Source organism: Oncorhynchus tshawytscha, linkage group LG08 (assembly GCF_018296145.1).
Source record: "Oncorhynchus tshawytscha isolate Ot180627B linkage group LG08, Otsh_v2.0, whole genome shotgun sequence".
In the NCBI taxonomy this organism is placed as follows: domain Eukaryota; kingdom Metazoa; phylum Chordata; class Actinopteri; order Salmoniformes; family Salmonidae; genus Oncorhynchus; species Oncorhynchus tshawytscha.
The window spans coordinates 26,688,739-26,706,306 of record NC_056436.1 but is presented as its reverse complement, the minus strand read 5'-3'; the positions used below and the strand labels follow the sequence as shown (position 1 = coordinate 26,706,306).

The following is a 17,568-nucleotide window of genomic DNA, read 5'->3' as shown; positions in this document are numbered from 1 at the left end:
GGAACTGTCGATCTCTGATTTGATAAAAATGTTGTGCGACCTATAAAGACGACGAATACATGCGGAAGCGTTAACATGTCATATGACCACCTCAAATCAACTGTGAGAAGTTGCAAACACAGCTAGAACGTTTCTAATAGTGGAGCATATTTTGTTGGTTAAAGGAAGGGTTTGCCGTGAACAGCCACCACAAACTGCACAGATGAGGTATCTATTGTATTGGTTGTTGAAAGTAACATTATACTAACGCCTTGCTCTTGGGTAAGTCACCTGGAGACATGAGTATCAATGGGGAAGGCACCACCGTCCACTCTGACCATTGGGCCGCTGCGGATGACATGGGCTGCGAGACCAACCCTCTCCTGGGAAATGTAAGTAAGCACTCCGCTCTAGCCGGGAATTAAGAGGCATACGTTAAATAACCTTGTGCTCACTCAGATAATGGCAGTCTGAGTTTCAGTAACGTTACTTTTGGCAACCGGTTTACAATCCCAATCTAGCCTACTACAACTGGTCTCTAGTAGGGAGTCTATATTATGTTAGAAAGTGAAACGGTCAAATAGAAGGCAGGACCCAGCTAGTGAACATGAATCACATGCTCAATCTGTACAATTCTATCTCACATGACACTTTAGTTCACTTGCATTGTCTCCCTCAGCACTTTGGAAATCATGCACATTCTCTTCTCAGGCTGTTTGGCATTGCAAAGTCCACATTTCACAATGATTTGGCCCCAGGGAGGTACTGAACACATCCCATTTAGAATGCTTTGGCCCCAGGGAGGTACTGAACACATCCCATTTAGAATGCTTTGGCCCCAGGGAGGTACTGAACACATCCCATTTAGAATGCTTTGGCCCCAGGGAGGTACTGAACACATCCCATTTAGAATGCTTTGGCCCCAGGGAGGTACTGAACACATCCCATTTAGAATGCTTTGGCCCCAGGGAGGTACTGAACACATCCCATTTAGAATGCTTTGGCCCCAGGGAGGTACTGAACACATCCCATTTAGAATGCTTTGGCCCCAGGGAGGTACTGAACACATCCCATTTAGAATGCTTTGGCCCCAGGGAGGTACTGAACACATCCCATTTAGAATGATTTGTTAAATTTGGCATTTTCACACATCCCACTGTAAAGTGAACCTTAGAGGTCATGACAAAGAAAATAATGGCCCCTAATAAGTTCAAGCATTGCAACACTAGTCTTAAAAATGATTGATTGGACTGGTTACTCATTATGGTGATTGATTGCTGTGAAACAAATTAACTTACACGGGAATTGGAGCACCTCAGACATGTTACTACGGCTTCTCTGCTAGTCCCTATATCGCCTCATGTTTAGCCCTCTAGTCACTTTTTAATGTGTTCACATTTTGCCTTACTCATCTCATATGTATATGATGTATTCTACTGTATCTTAGTCTATGCCGCTCTGACATTGCTTGTCCAAATATTTATATTGTCTTAATCCAATTCCTTTACTTAGATTTGTGTGTGTGTTGTATGTTGTGAAATTGTCAGATATTACTTTACTGTCGGCGCTAGAAACTCAAGCATTTCGCTACACCCGCAATAACATCTGCTAAACACGTGACCAGTAACATTTTATGTAATTACAGTGCACTTCCTGTCCACCACTGCTGTAACCTTGGCTATATCAGCTCCCAAAACGTGTATGTTAATCCAGACTCATACTCCTGTTTGCTGTGACACTGACACCAGGGTTGTGGCTGGATCTCTCCAGGGTATTCCCTAATAGAGGCCCTGCCGAGCCAGGCATCACCCTTAATATACACCGCTCAGGCAGCTCAAATCCACTCATCCCTCATTCCATTCCCACATCCTACATTTCATTATAGGGCAGTGATCCTCATCACCATTACATCAGTGTATCTCAGAAGGGTTTCCCCTAAGTAGTAGTCAGTCCGTGTGTCCCTTTCTTGATTATGTTTTGTATCATAAATTGTGATTTCAAGTAAAAGTAAGCTATTGTGTAGTGAGTTGTATATTGATTTGTGATTGACTGAGCTCTCCTTATGCCCCCCCCCCGTCTCGCTCTTCCGCTACCTCTCCAGAGAGCAGAGGAGCCAAGGGCTAAAGGGGCCTCCTTTACCTCCTCGGTCTTCAACCTGATGAATGCCATCATGGGCAGTGGCATCCTGGGCCTGGCCTACGCTATGGCCAACACAGGCATAGTGGGCTTTTGGTGAGTAGGACACATCCAGGCATATTTTTAAGAAATAATTGCGCTGCCTCTTAAATCCTTTGTGTGCTCAGCTTTCCCATACAAGCTCTACAACTGTATCTCTATGCATGTCACTGTGATGTGAATGTGGCTCCATGTCTGCAGTATCCTCTTGCTGCTAGTGTCCAGTCTGGCAGCTTACTCTATACACCTCCTACTGAAGCTGTGTGATCAAACCGGTGAGCTGGCCTTCAGATCTCATGTCAAACATCTGTATGATATAGCATGATTAGGCTGACAATGTAATAATGTCAATCTAGATCATTGCATCTTAGCTCTTAGACAAGCTAAAATAAACCCACATGATCAGTCAGATGATGGCACACCTCTAATTCAGTCATCTTGAGTATGTTACTACCAGTATTGTCTCCTGAGAGTTGGTTTAGATGAGATGTCAATGGGAATTTGAATTATAGTACGCTTCCATATAGTTCCTGTTTAAGATTAGGTGTGAACTGTAGAGAATGTACACTGTTTGTTTATGGTGGATTGATGTGTTTGTCACCCATAGGTATCACCTCATATGAAGACCTAGGAGGCAGAGCCTTGCAGAAGCCAGGCAAAGTGAGTCCGAATAACAAATCATAAGTCACAAATAAATATTATTCACTGTTTCCATCAAGAAGGAAGTAAGACATGAAGCTTGACTTGTACGCCTAGTATAGTACTACACAGTTGTGGAATGTTATGAACCCTGATATTTCACTTTTGTACCTGCGTAGGAAATAATCTCATTCATGTAACGCCCTTTTTAAATTTTTTGTAGGTTCTTGTTGGAGTCAGTATTCTCATCCAAAACATTGGAGGTAAGGTCAGCTTTGTTTCTTTGCTCTTAAGTTCCTCAATTCTGCATCCTGCAGTTGTAACATTTGAAATGAGGTAGCACTATTGAGAAGTAACATCTTACGGTGAGGCAGACCTGGTTTAGCCTCAATGATGTCACAGTATCATGTGTCACTGGCGGGAGTGAGGAGGTTGTAAAGCTGGACATGTTTCCTGTAACTATGAGGCTCTGGGTTCAATCCCCGGCATCTCCACTCCTTTTAGGGCTCCTGAGTGGCGCAGCGGTCTAAGGCACGGCATCTCTACCTGGCCAAGGCTTTCGACTCTGTCAATCACAACATTCTTATTGGCAGACTCGGCAGCCTTGGTTTCTCAAATGATTGCCTCGCCTGGTTTACCAACTACTTCACTGATAGAGTTCAGTGTGTCAAATCGGAGGGCCTGTTGTCTGGACCTCTGACAGTCTCTATGGGTGTGCCACAGGGTTCAATTCTTGGGCCGATTCTCTCTTCTCTGTATACATCAATGATGTTGCTCTTGCTGCTGGTGATTTTCTGATCCACCTCTACGCAGACGACACCATTCTGTATACTTCTGGCCCCTCCTTGGACACTGTGTTAACTAACCTCCAGACGAGCTTCAATACCATACAACTCTCCTTCCGTGGCCTCCAACTGCTCTTAAACGCAAGTAAAACTAAATGCATGCTTTTCAATTGATCGCTGCCCGCACCTGCTCGCCCGTCCAGCATCACTACTCTGGACAGCTCTGACTTAGAATATGTGGACAACTACAAATACCTGGGTGTCTGGTTAGACTGTTAACTCTCCTTCCAGACTCCCATTAAGCATCTCCAATCCAAAATTAAATCTAGAATCGGCTTCTTCCTAATTCGCAACAAAGCATCCTTCACTCATGTTCCCAAACAACCTCGTAAAACTGACCATCCTACCGATCCTCGACTTCAGTGATGTCATCTATAAAATAGCCTCCAACACTCTACTCAACAAACTGGATGCAGTCTATCACAGTGCCATCTGTTTTGTCACCAAAGCCCCATACACTACCCACCATTGCGACCTGTACACTCTCGTTGGTTGGCCCTCGCTTCATACTCGTCGCCAAACCCACTGGCTACAGGTAATCTACACGTTTCTGCTAGGTAAAGCCCCGCCTTATCTCAGCTCACTGGTCACCATAGCAGCACCCACTCGTAGCACACGCTCCAGCAGGTATATCTCACTGGTCACCCCCAAAGCCAATTCCTCCTTTTGGTCGTCTTTCCTTCCAGTTCTCTGCTGCCGATGACTGGAACTAATTGCAAAAATCTCTGAAGCTGGCGACTCACATCTCCCTCACTAGCTTTAAGCACCAGGTGTCAGGCTAAGTACAGGTGCAGTGATCTGTAAACTGCTCTATCTGTAACCAGCCCATCTACCTACCTACCTCATCCCTATACTGGTATTTATTTATTGATTTTGTTCCTTTGCACCCCAGTATCTCTACCTGCACATTCATCTTCTGCCAATCTACCATTCCAGTGTTTAATTGCTACATTGTAATTACTTCGCCACCATGGCCTATTTATTTCCTTAATTTACCTAATTTGCACTAACTGTATATAGACTTTTGTTTTCTTTTGTTCAACTGTATTATTGACTGTATGTTTTGTTTGTTCTATGTGTAACTCTGTGTTGTATGTCGAATTGCTACGCTTTATCTTGGCCAGGTCACAGTTGCAAATGAGAACTTGTTCTCAACTAGCTTACCTGGTTAAATAAAGGTGAAATAAAATAAATAAATAAAATCTTGGTGCAAGAGGCATCAATGACAGTCATTGTAAATAAGAATTTGTTCTTAACTGACTTGCCTAGTTCAGTAAATGTCAAATGAAATAATAGTAAATAAACTCTTCATTTGACTCGTGTTTACTGCAGTCTTACTGGGCCTCCTGCTGGAAACCAAAGGGCCCTGCACCACAACCCTTCCTGGTGTGGCCATTGGCCCGAGTCCCTGATAACCTTTAACCTCAAGGCACTGTCTCCTCTGGCCCCTTCCATATGGGTCTGAAACGCACTAATTGATCTCAGATGGTGACCCTCATAGTCCCACCCCTCAGTGATGAGACCTAATGGGAGCCCCCACTTATACCCCCTCCCTTCCTCAGCACTACTTCTCACACAGATGGGAGCCTAGGTGCTCTCTTGCCCAGTCATTAGCAGCAGGGCTGAGGGGATTATTATTGCAGTGCCCTTTAAAATGTTTGTGGTTGTCCCCGCATGGGGCAGTCCTTGAGAGGGGGCCTATGCACTGCCATGACCCCTCGTGTCCGTCCTTTTGTAAGGGGTGCAATTAGCTCACTCTGGGTAAACACTTATCTACCCTGCCAAAAGCTGATGGGCCTATCGACCTTAATTACTACATGGCCTACGGCAGTGGCTCCCAACTAGGGGTACTTGGCCTATCCACGGGGGTACTTGAGAAGACTCATGAGATCATAGACCTACTGGTAAAATGCACATGAGGGGGTACTCCAGGCAGAGTAAAATTCAGTTGGTGGTACAGTAAATGAAAGGGTTGGGAACCACTGTCCTTAGGACTCTCTCAGACCCCCACCCACTAGCTTAATGAAATGAAAGTGCCTCTGTCTTGTGCTAAATACACCTTCCCACTGTGTCCACAGGGTACATACTGTACATACACCAATACAGTACACAGTACACCAACTCTCCTTTTTGTTGTTGAGAAAGACCATAATTCAACAGCTTTTGATTGAAAGAATATCATTTTTATGCTCATGGCCTTTATGTTTAGAGATGAAAGTATATTCCCCACTACCAATGTGTCTGGCTTGTGGAAGACGTTGTCTACTTACCGTAAATGACTGCATGACTAAACAATTCCATCATGTTCCCCATGTCTGTATGGACATGCAAATCTATTTTTATGCCTGATCATAAGGAAGGTCGGGGTTCTGTGGTCCATACGTCAGACTAAACTCCAGACTAGGTGTTATGTACTGTATTTACCATGGTGTCTGTGAGCTGAACTGAGCGTGTGAGCAAGGAATATCCCACACTGTAGCCATACCACTGGGCTATTATGTCTGAGGAAGGGAGATTCCTGGCACCCCCATAGTAAAGCATGCCAACACTGTAACTGCACTTCATCAAGGCCAGGGCAGAGACAAGTTGGCATCTGATGCTGGGGTTACCTCAAATCCTATGAGAAAATACACTGTTAAAGGCACAGTGTTCATTTCATCTGTGCGAGTCCAAGATAGGCGCCTAATGATTATCTGTATGTGTGGCTGTCTGTGGGCAGTAGTGTTGGAAGCGTTTTCTAATGAAAACAATTAGTGGATCAGTAGGGATAAGGGTACAGGTTAGTTTAGTTTAAAGGAGACAGGAAGTCCAGCCTCAGGGCAGTCTGGTCCAGGCAGCTGGCCCTGGCCCTCCCTCGTTCCCCAATCTAATACCCATAACGCTGCCTCCCTTAACCATAGCAACTGACTAACACTCTCTCACTTACCCTGACCTAAGCACTTCTCACCTCACGTCATTTGCTCCCTCTGTCCCGCTCTCTCATATTAGGGGTGGGCAGTCTGACCCACAGGAAGTGACCTAAAGCCTGGCCTATGATTGGCTGTCAGAAGAGTTTGGGTGGGAGGGAGGGGGCTGCTCATGAGACTCATACAATATCCTGTTTCCTAGGAGGGAGGAGGAGAAATACCTGGATTAGTGTCAGGGATCATTATTGTTAGTATTCCTTCCCTCTCCATTCTTGCTGCCCTGACGGGGCTTCTGCAGTGGAAACATCTGCATAGTATCTGCAATTTGGGCTTAGCTGGGTGATCCCCGGAGTCTGCTGCCCCACCTCTGTCAGCTTGGAGAGATGTGGACTAATATTCTTAACCTTTGTCTGACCTGTGTTTGGTTGGAACAGCATATTTGACTATTTGCTCGTGTGTGAACAATGTGGTTTTAACTATAATGAGCGTCTCTGATATTCCTCCCCAGCCATGTCGTCATACATGTTCATCTTGAAAACAGAGCTTCCTGCAGCCATTGCCAGCTTCCTGAGCCCAGAGACCTCTGGGTATGCATACACTTCCTGCATTTTCAATTCAAATGAGCTTTTATTCAAACGAACAAGAAACTAAGACATTCCTCCTGTGGTTTTATCTGCCTTATCACTAACAGTTATTTCTGTCCATATGGTGCATTAATCACATGACTGACACCGGTAAAATGCCATTTAGAGCAGATTTGGATCAAATAACTGACATAAGACTAAGGATTCTAACCACAAGGCAGCTAAACCTGGAATTAACTACTCATACCTAGCCAGGCATCAGATTCAGCTAAGATCACATGAAGAATGTCGAGGAAATATGTCACCAAACCACAAAACACTGTCTAGCAGGGCTTTGAGAAAAGCCTCAGTGGTGTTGTGTAATGTGGAGCAGCAGGGGAGGAACTGTACCACTGACTGACTGAGAACCATTCCTCAGACTCCATCAGTGTTCTGTCCTTCATTTAGGCCTGGCTGCCTGGAAGACGTACCCCTTCCCCTCCCTACCTCCTGAGAACAGCCCACAGAGAAGTCCAAGGCCTAGATTGTAACTTCTATCACTTTATTATCAGCCACACTGAGCTGAGCGATAGCTGTGGCTGGTCTCGGCCCAATCCGTCAACATCTGACTCTTCCCCTCACAGCTGCTTTGTATTAGAGGCACTGCCTCGCCCCAAATCTCTTGCATATGTTCCCTGGAATCAGAGCGATACAACGGGATATCAGTTTTGCCATTTTAATTACGGCCGTGCTGAGGGAAACAACTGTGCTGTTGATGAGTGGCTTTGGGATGTTAACACGCTCATATTGAAGCCCATTAAATGCTAAATACTCCAGTTGATTTATATTAAATAGCATACCCCAACTTGATTTATATTAAAAAGCATTTTCATTTATCTTGGTATCCCAGAGTGAAAAGCAGTCAGTTGTAGTCTATTTTGGAGCTTTCGAGTCGTGTCTGTAGTGAATTATGTACTGCCTACAGTAAGTCAATGAGCCCTTGTTAAAGGCCACTGACGAAGCCAGGCACGGTCATGGACAGCTGGGATGGGTTTCTGCTGCATTGACCAGATTTATGCTAATCTCCAACACTTGGTGGAGATGGACTCATTGGCAGAGCTAGTCAAAACTCCATCCCATCCTGCAGCTTGTTATAGCACATTTCACGGGCATTTCAACAATCTTTTTTTCCCCCTCTCCATTGAGTAATCTAACCAGGGTTGATCCACATCCTCCAGATAGCCAGTGGCGATATAGGCTTCCCTTTGGTAGAAGCAGAGGAAAGGTTCTGAACTGAACAGTAGTGTAACCTGATTGTCCTAGGAAGGGTTTAGGTTTGAGCTGAGACAGGCGTTTGGGTCAGAGTGGTTGTTTACATGGCATCCTGTTAAAGAATGTCCACCCCGTGCAGACAGAAGACTGGGCCACTATGGTAATCCAGGAGCCGTGAAACTGCCAAACGAGTCACTTGGTGTTGATGTGGTCAGAGCAGGTGCTGCTGATACTGGGAGCCCCATAAACAGCCCTGGAGCCAGTCCCCCATGACCCCACACTGCGTCTCTTCCCTCCCAACACACAGCAGCCAGAGCACCGCTCGCTCCCATCCCGATCGACCCCAGCGAAGCCAGCATGCCTTCCACATGTCACCCTTTTGCTCCCCCACCACCCGCTTTCTGAATAAATTGCCAAGGCTATCCCTCAGCAAAGGAAAATATTATTCGCCCTCAGAAAAAAAACAGCGATTGAAATCATGCCCCATCTGACAGAACGTTTGCATGTGAATTACATAATTGTTATGGTTTGTGAGAGTTAAAGCCTTTAATGTATACCACATGATGAGACTGTCTCGCTATATTTGAGCATGAAATGGAGACAATTTTTTTGTTCGGGGTTCCAGGGGAGAGGGAGATTCCCCATTAGTGTCTTCATCATAAGACTGGTGGGGAGGGGGTTCTGAAGATATCAACTATCAATATTCTAATTTCCCCCTCTCCCGTCATCCTCTCTGACCATCTCTCTGTAGGGGGGCCTGGTATGAAGATGGCAAAACGTTGCTGATTCTGATGACGGTGTGTGTGGTTCTACCTCTGGCTCTGCTGCCCAAGATTGGTGAGTGGCCTGGTTTGGTCTTGTCATCTGGCACTCTTGCCCCTAAATCTTTTGATGGCTGTGTATATCACCATTCCTCTCCTTCCAACCTCTAGGTTTCTTGGGCTACACCAGTAGCCTTGCATTCCTCTTCATTCTCTTCTTTACAGTTGTGGTGAGTTCAGTTCAAATTTTATGCTTGTAAAAGACTTGTTTCTTTTCCTCCATAATCCATCTGACCTGTTGCCTCTTTCCCAGGTTGTGGTCAAGAAATCGGCCATCCCTTGCCCCCTCCCAAGCAATGTGACCCTGAGCATCAACCAGGTAACAACCACAATGCAAACTGCCCTGGCCACAAACACCAAATACTGTTGGTCACATTGACCTGAAGGCTGTGAGCTTTACTGCAGGCCTGGTTCAGGGCCATAGGATTAGGCCAAGATTGAATTTCTGAATGGGAGGCTTTGGTGGCTGACTGAGCTAGTTATGTATGACGAAGACCAGGGAACACTGCACTGTGATTGGTGCCAGTCCTGGAGGGGAGGAAGTACCTATGACCTCGCCAGTGCAAGGAAGTGACCGTTGACCTGGTTGGGTATAAGCGCAGCACTATTGCTTCCTTGTACACAGTCACGGCTTTGGGTCCATTTTTAAATGGCTGCTATTTACCATTCTCCACAGCCATGACTGGAATTTAATCTACCGCAACAACGCTCACATGTTTAGCCACCTTTTACAACTGGTCTTATTTAAAAAAAGAAAAAAAAGAATGGAATAGCTTTAACCTTGCTCCATTTTCTCTGTTCATAACATTTTTCCAGGTTTCCAATTCCTCGGAATCGGAATGTACGCCCAAACTCTTTGTCATCTCCAGTAAGGTATGTATGCATTGGTTGAAAAGTTGTCTTCATCAACCATGGATATGTAGTCCATAAAACACACAGAAGCTATATAATAATTGGTAAGCTGCAATAAGTAGTGCAGTATAATGATGACAGTTGCAGAAGCAGTCCTATGGCTCTTTTAGCACTTTAGTAAATGGCACTGTCTCTCTAGTTCTTAGTTGGTCGCTGGTGACATTTCCCAATCATTAAGAGTGCAGGATTGTGCAGTGTATGGAATAACACGTGTGACATTACCACACTTCAGTTTAGCTGGTAATGTCTACTATTAATGCTTCAACTACTCGATCCACACACACACACTGCTGCTCCACCTCCCCGGGTTACCGTATAAACCGCTCCACCTCCCCGGGTTACCGTATAAACCGCTCCCCCTCCCGGGTTACCGTATAAACCGCTCCCCCCCCCGGGTCCCCCCCTCCCCCGGGTTACCGTATAAACCGCTCCCCCTCCCCGGGTTACCGTATAAACCGCTCCCCCTCCCCGGGTTACCGTATAAACCGCTCCCCCCTCCCTGGGTTACCTTATAAACTGCTAAGGTCTAAATGACTGCAGTGTGGTGAATGATTGTGTGTTTCAGAGTGCTTACACCATCCCCACCCTGGCTTTCTCCTTCCTCTGCCACACTGCCGTGTTGCCCATCTACAGTGAGATGGACCGGTCAGTACCCTGCCTGACACATCCCATACACATCATACTGTATATACCTGTGTATTCGATGTCCTTACGACAACCCTCGGCCTGCATGGGGTCGCTCTCTGTCTTGTTGTTAATCGAGCATAATCACCTCAGCCGCAGTTTATCCTCATCCTTCCTCACTAAATGTATATATTTCTGGTCATTTTTATTTATGAATGTATGTAGATGAATTTACTTCTACCAGATGCATTTTAGGAAGTTTTTGCTCTTGAATACCATTGTGCCATGTTTCTGTCTATTGAAGAGCATTCTGAAAAACTACAAGGCTGAGTGGGCAGTCATTTCCTGTTTACATTCACAGCATATTGCTATGGATAATTATCATGGCCTTTGCAGTTATCATGTATGTATTGTGGGGCCTTTTTAAATGTATGTATACTGAAATTATTAATCACTTTCCTGATGTATGTTTAGGCCCAGTAAGAAGAGGATGCAGAATGTGACCAATGTTAGCATCTCTCTGAGCTTCCTGCTCTACCTGATCTCTGCTTTGTTTGGCTACCTCACCTTCTACAGTAAGCGGACAGTGACACCTCACAGAGAGAGCGCTGGTTGAAACTATTCAATCCATGGTGTCTCCCCCTCCTTCCAAAATGTTGGACCAGTCCTTCACTCAAATCAAATGTTATTGGTTGCATACACACATTTAGCAGATGTTATTGCGGGTGTTGCACAATGCTTGTGTTCCTAGCAGTAATATCTAACAATACACCCATCTAAAAAGTTATGGAATTAAGAAATATTAGGACAAGCTCTGCTATATCTCTGACAGGCCATGTAGACTCAGAGCTCTTGATAAGCTACGACACGTACCTGCCGCGTGATGTCTTGGTGATGGCTGTGCGTCTGGCCATCCTGCTGGCTGTGCTGCTTACTGTACCCCTCATCCATTTCCCTGTAAGTACTGTACCCCTCTTAGACTACTGCTCTGCGTCTGCTTGTTTGCTTACACTCTTATACTTCCATATGTGTAGTTGGGACATTCTATCTGCTAAATGACCAAGAATGTACATGTCTGTCCCATAGAAAGTTATGACTTGCCTCCAATCACAGTACCATATTTTAATTAGTCCAGTTGTATGACTGCTCTAAACCTGTGCTGTCTGCCCTAAAGGCCCGGAAGGCAATGTCAGTGCTGTTTTGTGGAGATGGGCCTCTCTCCTGGGTGTATCATATCTTCTCCACTCTCCTGATCCTGACTGTGGTGATGCTGCTGGCCATCCTTGTCCCTGACATCAGGAATGTGTTCGGGGTTGTGGGTAGGTGTTTAGTCATTTAACTAATGGGGTTTTCTTTGAGGGGGGGGATTATTATTGTACCATTTGCATTCATACATTAGGTCCTTATCAGATAAATGGGTTTCAAATGGTTGGTTAATGTTCTCTTGTTTAGGGTGGCTGTCTTTTAATCTATAGTTAGATTTGGGTGTTAAATATATTGTGTGTGTACTGTATGTTCTCAGCTGTTGAGATGTTTTACCGCCTCTGCATCCTCCAGGCTCGACCACGTCGACCTGCCTGTTGTTTGTGTTCCCGGGGATCTTCTACCTCCGGCTCAGCAACCAGCCGCTCAAGTCTCTGGAGTCTGTGGGGGTAAGTGCACACTTCCCCAATTCATCCTCATACTATAGTTGTTTAGCCTCAACTCATAGAAAATAGGAATTTGTAATGGCTGGAAACTCAAGAAAACACCACTATTGAATTTATATAGCCATCTACTCAGTTATTCTACAATAACATCTGGCAATGTAATGATTCTGACTACCTGTGGTTGTATATACTTTAATACTAAAGTATATACCCCCCCCCCAGGCTGTATGTCTGCTGATCTTCGGCCTGTTTGTGGGACTGCTCAGTCTGTGTGTCATCGTGGTCACCTGGGCACAGAACCCCTGAACAGGACCGCAGAACTAGACCACCCACAGCTCTGCTCCATAGAGCCTAAAGGGAGAATTATGCCAAAGAAATACTATTAGGCAGCACAACAGAACTCCATGACCACAAAACTGTATGACCACAACACAGGTCAGTGGCATGATCACTGCATCACTTCACCCAGACTCTGAAAGCATTCGACTGCCCACCACCCCCATACAATCAGTGCTGCTCTTGTGTTTTTATGTTTAACTGTACCTTTTAGCTATGATGCTTCTAAAGCTTCAGAGTTGCCTTTTTTACTTCTGGACAATGTGTACACTTGACAATAAATCTTGAATGTGGGATGACGTATTAGTGTCGGTGAAGTTATTCTATTCATACTATTATTTTTAAACTGCTTTTAAACTCCCTCATTATTGACAAGATTAAGAAATAGTTCATAATGCTTTAGCGAACCAAGCTCTTTTATTGGGGCTGACCATGCTGAAGACCGGCCAATCACCAGACAACAGAGGTGTCATGCTCATAGGGGGCACAAGGGCATGTGCAGATCTGTCAAATTTTTCAGATGTTAGGTTAATGACAACTTAATTTTTAAGCCCATGTTTTACCTTAATTCTTTAAAAAAAGATCTGTCAGCAATATTTGACAGAGGGGGCACACTGAGTGGACCAGGCAAAGAGGCACCCCAATTCTCCCTAGTAAGTGGTTCCTTCCAAGGTGAACCATGGAGCAAAGTATAGAGCCATGATGGGTAGGACTTGCAGGTGGTATGCTAATAAGTTAATTTGACAAGTGATGTAGCCTATTGACTCCTTGATGAATAAATTAAAATACATTTAGTTTCTGCTGTAGTACTAGCCACAACAATTTTATGAAGTTAGCTTAAGCTAGATGGGTTCCCAATCTACCAACCACAATTTGCTTGGTAGCTAGTTCAGTCAAATTAGAGTATCTTATCTAACCATTTTAGCTGGAATACCTGCTGGCAAGGTTGCTAGACTTTCTAAATGTACTGAATAAGACTCACATTGCCAAAATCTGGGTAAAAGATTGAAAGGAAAGATTCAGAGAAGCATATTTAGTTTCTTTAAAAAAAGCACCACCGGTCAGGAGGATCCAGACCGCTAGAGACATAGATAGTTTAAATGTAATCTGGCACCTTACGATAATGATCATATGTACTGGTGTAATATCCTAGGCATGTTAGTGCAGCATATCGAGATGTGTGATATACAACCGTCAGAATGACACATCAAAATTACAATCGACAACCGGTAAATGACACCAGGTAGAGGTATGCTTACATAACCCATGCAGAAAAATAGGCATATCCTCATGTACTTTGTGCCCCCTCTAAAATGATGGGTGCATGACACCCCTGGACCGTTGCTACTAGTAGAGTTACATCACTTGAAGCTGTGGAAGACCATGAACTGCCAGATCCCTAAATTGGTTTTGGCGTTCAGAGACTGAGATTCTTGTTCGTAAATGAAAGTGCTGTAGAAAATAAATACACTGCTCAAAAAAATAAAGGGAACACTAAAATAACACACCCTAGATCTGAATGAAATATTCTTATGAAATACTACTTTACATAGTTGAATGTGCTGACAACAAAATCACACATTATCAATGGACATCAAATTTATCAACCCATGGAGGTCTGGATTTGGAGTCACTCAAAATTAAAGTGGAAAACTACACTACAGGCTGATTCAACTTTGATGTAATGGCCTTAAAACAAGTCAAAATTAGGCTCAGTAGTGTGTGTGGCCTCCACGTGCCTGTATGACCTCCCTACAACGCTTGGGCATACTCCTGATGAGGTGGCGGATGGTCTCCTGAGGGATCTCCTCCCAGACCTGGACTAAAGCATCCGCCTGGACAGTCTGTGGTGCAACGTGGCGTCGGTGGATGGAGCGAGACATGTCCCAGATGTGCTCAATTGGATTCAGGTCTGGGGAACGGGCGGGCCAGTCCATAGCATCAATGCCTTCCTCTTGCAGGAACTGCTGACACACTCCAGCCACATGAGGTCTAACATTGTCTTGCATTAGGAGGAACCCAGGGCCAACTGCACCAGCATATGGTCTCACAAGGGGTCTGAGGATCTCATCTCGGTACCGAATGGCAGTCAGGCTACCTCTGGCGAGCACATGGAGGGCTGTGCGGCCCCCCCCAAAGAAATGCCACCCCACACCATGACTGACCCACCGCCAAACCGGTCATGCTGGAGGATGTTGCAGGCAGCAGAACGTTCTCCACGGCGTCTCCAGACTCTGTCACGTCTGTCACGTGCTCAGTGTGAACCTGCTTTCATCTGTGAAGAGCACTGGGCGCCAGTGGTGAATTTGCCAATCTTGGTGTTCTCTAGCCAATGCCAAATGTCCTGCACGGTGTTGGGCTGTAAGCACAACCCCCACCTGTGGACGTCGGGCCCTCATACCACCCTCATGGAGTCTTTCTGACCGTTTGAGCAGACAAATGTACATTTGTGGCCTGCTGGAGGTCATTTTGCAGGGCTCTGGCAGTGCTCCTCCTTGCACAAAGGCGGAGGTAGTGGTCCTGCTGCTGGGTTGTTGCCCTCCTACGGCCTCCTCCACGTCTCCTGATGTACTGGCCTGTCTCCTGGTAGCGCCTCCATGCTCTGGACACTATGCTGACAGACACAGCAAACCTTCTTGCCACAGCTCGCATTGATGTCCCATCCTGGATGAGCTGCACTACCTGAGGCACTTGTGTGGGTTGTAGACTCCGTCTCATGCTACCACTAGAGTGAAAGCACCGCCAGCATTCAAAAGTGACCAAAACATCAGCCAGGAAGCATAGGAACTGAGAAGTGGCCTATGGTCACCACCTGTAAAACCACTCCTTTATTGGGGGTGTCTTGCTAATTGCCTATAATTTCCACCTGTTGTCTATTCCATTTGCACAACAGCATGTGGAATTTATTGTCAATCAGTGTTGCTTCCTAAGTGGACAGTTTGATTTCACAGAAGTGTGATTGACTTGGAGTTACATTGTGTTGTTTAAGTGTTCCCTTTATTTTTTTGAGCAGTGTATATTAGTAGTTTACATGGTCTCTCTGACAATGTCATTTTCAGTTACTTAATGCTCTGATGTGTTGAGTGAATATACTATACACTCCTTGACTGCACCTCAGGTATCAATCGTAGAAAAGTTATCCTGCTGTCTTACTTCGACCTGGTTTTAAACATTAAAAATGCTAATCATGGTTTATCATCTGTATTACATGATACATTTATTGTAAAATAAAAGGGAAACATTGTGACTTGTGTAATTGACTTTGGAATTTTAATTGAGTACTGCTGCGATCTCCTTTACTGTGGAATAATAATCACTCTACCATGTATTTGCATGCATTGTATTGACATTGGGACAATCTCTGCAGTGTAGCGTTTGGGGTCTGTAGCTAATGAAAGCCAAATGCCCAGTACGTTTCCAATCATGATGCTGTTTAGATTGTCTCTCGGCACCCTCTGGAACCTCTGGCCGCTGCACTGCTGCTTCTAATCTGAGGAATGGAGTACTCTGGTCCCCAGGCCTAGCAGGAGTCCGCCCACTCCTCACACATATGGGAGATCTGCTATCGTCAGGGGAGGGAGGACATGGTGTGTCATTGCTGGAGTATTCTGGTAGAGATTTGCTAGATTAGCTCACATGTGGTTTAGTTCTGGTCTACCTCAGCAGTGAGGAGTCCAGTGTCTTTCCTATGACAGGCTTTGCACCCCAGAGGAAGGATCTCCTAGTTTGGCTTTATAGAAACCAAGGGCAGAATCTCAATTGCATACACCTTACCACCGCCTCAAAACTCATTGGAGAAGGTAAGAGTGGCGGGACCCCTGGCTTTCTCATCCATTGGGTTTTGAGAAGGATGTGAGTACGCAATTGAGATCTTTTCATCTCTCATCTGCCCCATAACTTTACATATTTCCACAGTGAACTGATCAAACAAAAGCTATCCTTTGTCTGCTTGTCTGACGACTTTGGTTGCAAAGAGAGGCTCTTCTGTAACGCTTTGCAGCAGAAACACAGGCTTGTTAAACAGTAACAGATATGAGTTGTACATATCATAGCTATCTGTCACCACTGTTGTCTGTTGGTCAGGACACAGGTTTTTACAGAAATGGTGATAATCAGGAACATCACTACACTGATGGCCATGTCTTATGTTCCCAAAGGAACCAGTATAGAGTAAGTTGTCAATATTCCTCAATCACTGAACAGAAGCACCATCTAGTGTTTGACCAAGCTCACAGCAACCTCGACTCCACCTCTACCACTGCTTGTTGACATTGTGTGCTTTGTATACGTAGACTTTGGTAGAGAGATGTAACCAAATGCGGCAGTTTTCTCCAAGCGTTTCCCTGAGTTTGAGCTGTATGTTAATGCAGACCAGAGATGTTTTGATGGAGGGTTCATGCATGTGTCCTCAGTGTTTTTGTTTTGCTTAATGGACTTAACGGAGGAGAGTTGGATTGGGGAGGAGAGAACACGGTGCTTAAATTAAACCTCTGTTGGCAGCTGCAGCTTGCCCCATAATTTTTAGAGCTGTCAGTTTTATTTTTTTCATGTTTTTTCTTCTGTTGGAGATCGGGACGTGAGGTACCACCACCAATTCTTATTCCATGTCCCTACTCAAATAAAATACAATTTCATTTGTCACATACACATGGTTGGCAGATGTTAATGCGAGTGAAGCGAAATGCTTGTGCTTCTAGTTCCGACAACGCAGTAATAACCAACGAGTAATCTAACCTAACAATTTCACAACTACCTTATACACACAAGTGTAAAGGGATGAAAAATATGTACATAAAGATATTTGAATGAGTGATGGTACAGAACGGCGTAGGCAAGATGCAGTAGAT

At 44.9% G+C, this 17,568-nt stretch overlaps 1 protein-coding gene across 1 annotated transcript; it reads left to right on the top strand.

Annotated features, from left to right (window-relative positions):
- Nucleotides 1-51: 51 nt before the first annotated feature.
- Nucleotides 52-13,022, top strand: slc38a6 (solute carrier family 38 member 6). Its single transcript, XM_042325377.1, has 16 exons — nucleotides 52-371; nucleotides 2,081-2,211; nucleotides 2,356-2,429; nucleotides 2,762-2,814; nucleotides 3,017-3,056; nucleotides 7,053-7,131; nucleotides 9,131-9,216; nucleotides 9,312-9,370; nucleotides 9,454-9,519; nucleotides 10,017-10,073; nucleotides 10,678-10,757; nucleotides 11,211-11,311; nucleotides 11,569-11,693; nucleotides 11,911-12,055; nucleotides 12,294-12,388; nucleotides 12,608-13,022. The coding sequence occupies exons 1-16, from the start codon at nucleotides 279-281 to the stop codon at nucleotides 12,689-12,691; spliced, it is 1,368 nt and encodes a 455-aa protein (XP_042181311.1). The 5' UTR covers nucleotides 52-278; the 3' UTR covers nucleotides 12,692-13,022.
- Nucleotides 13,023-17,568: the final 4,546 nt, after the last annotated feature.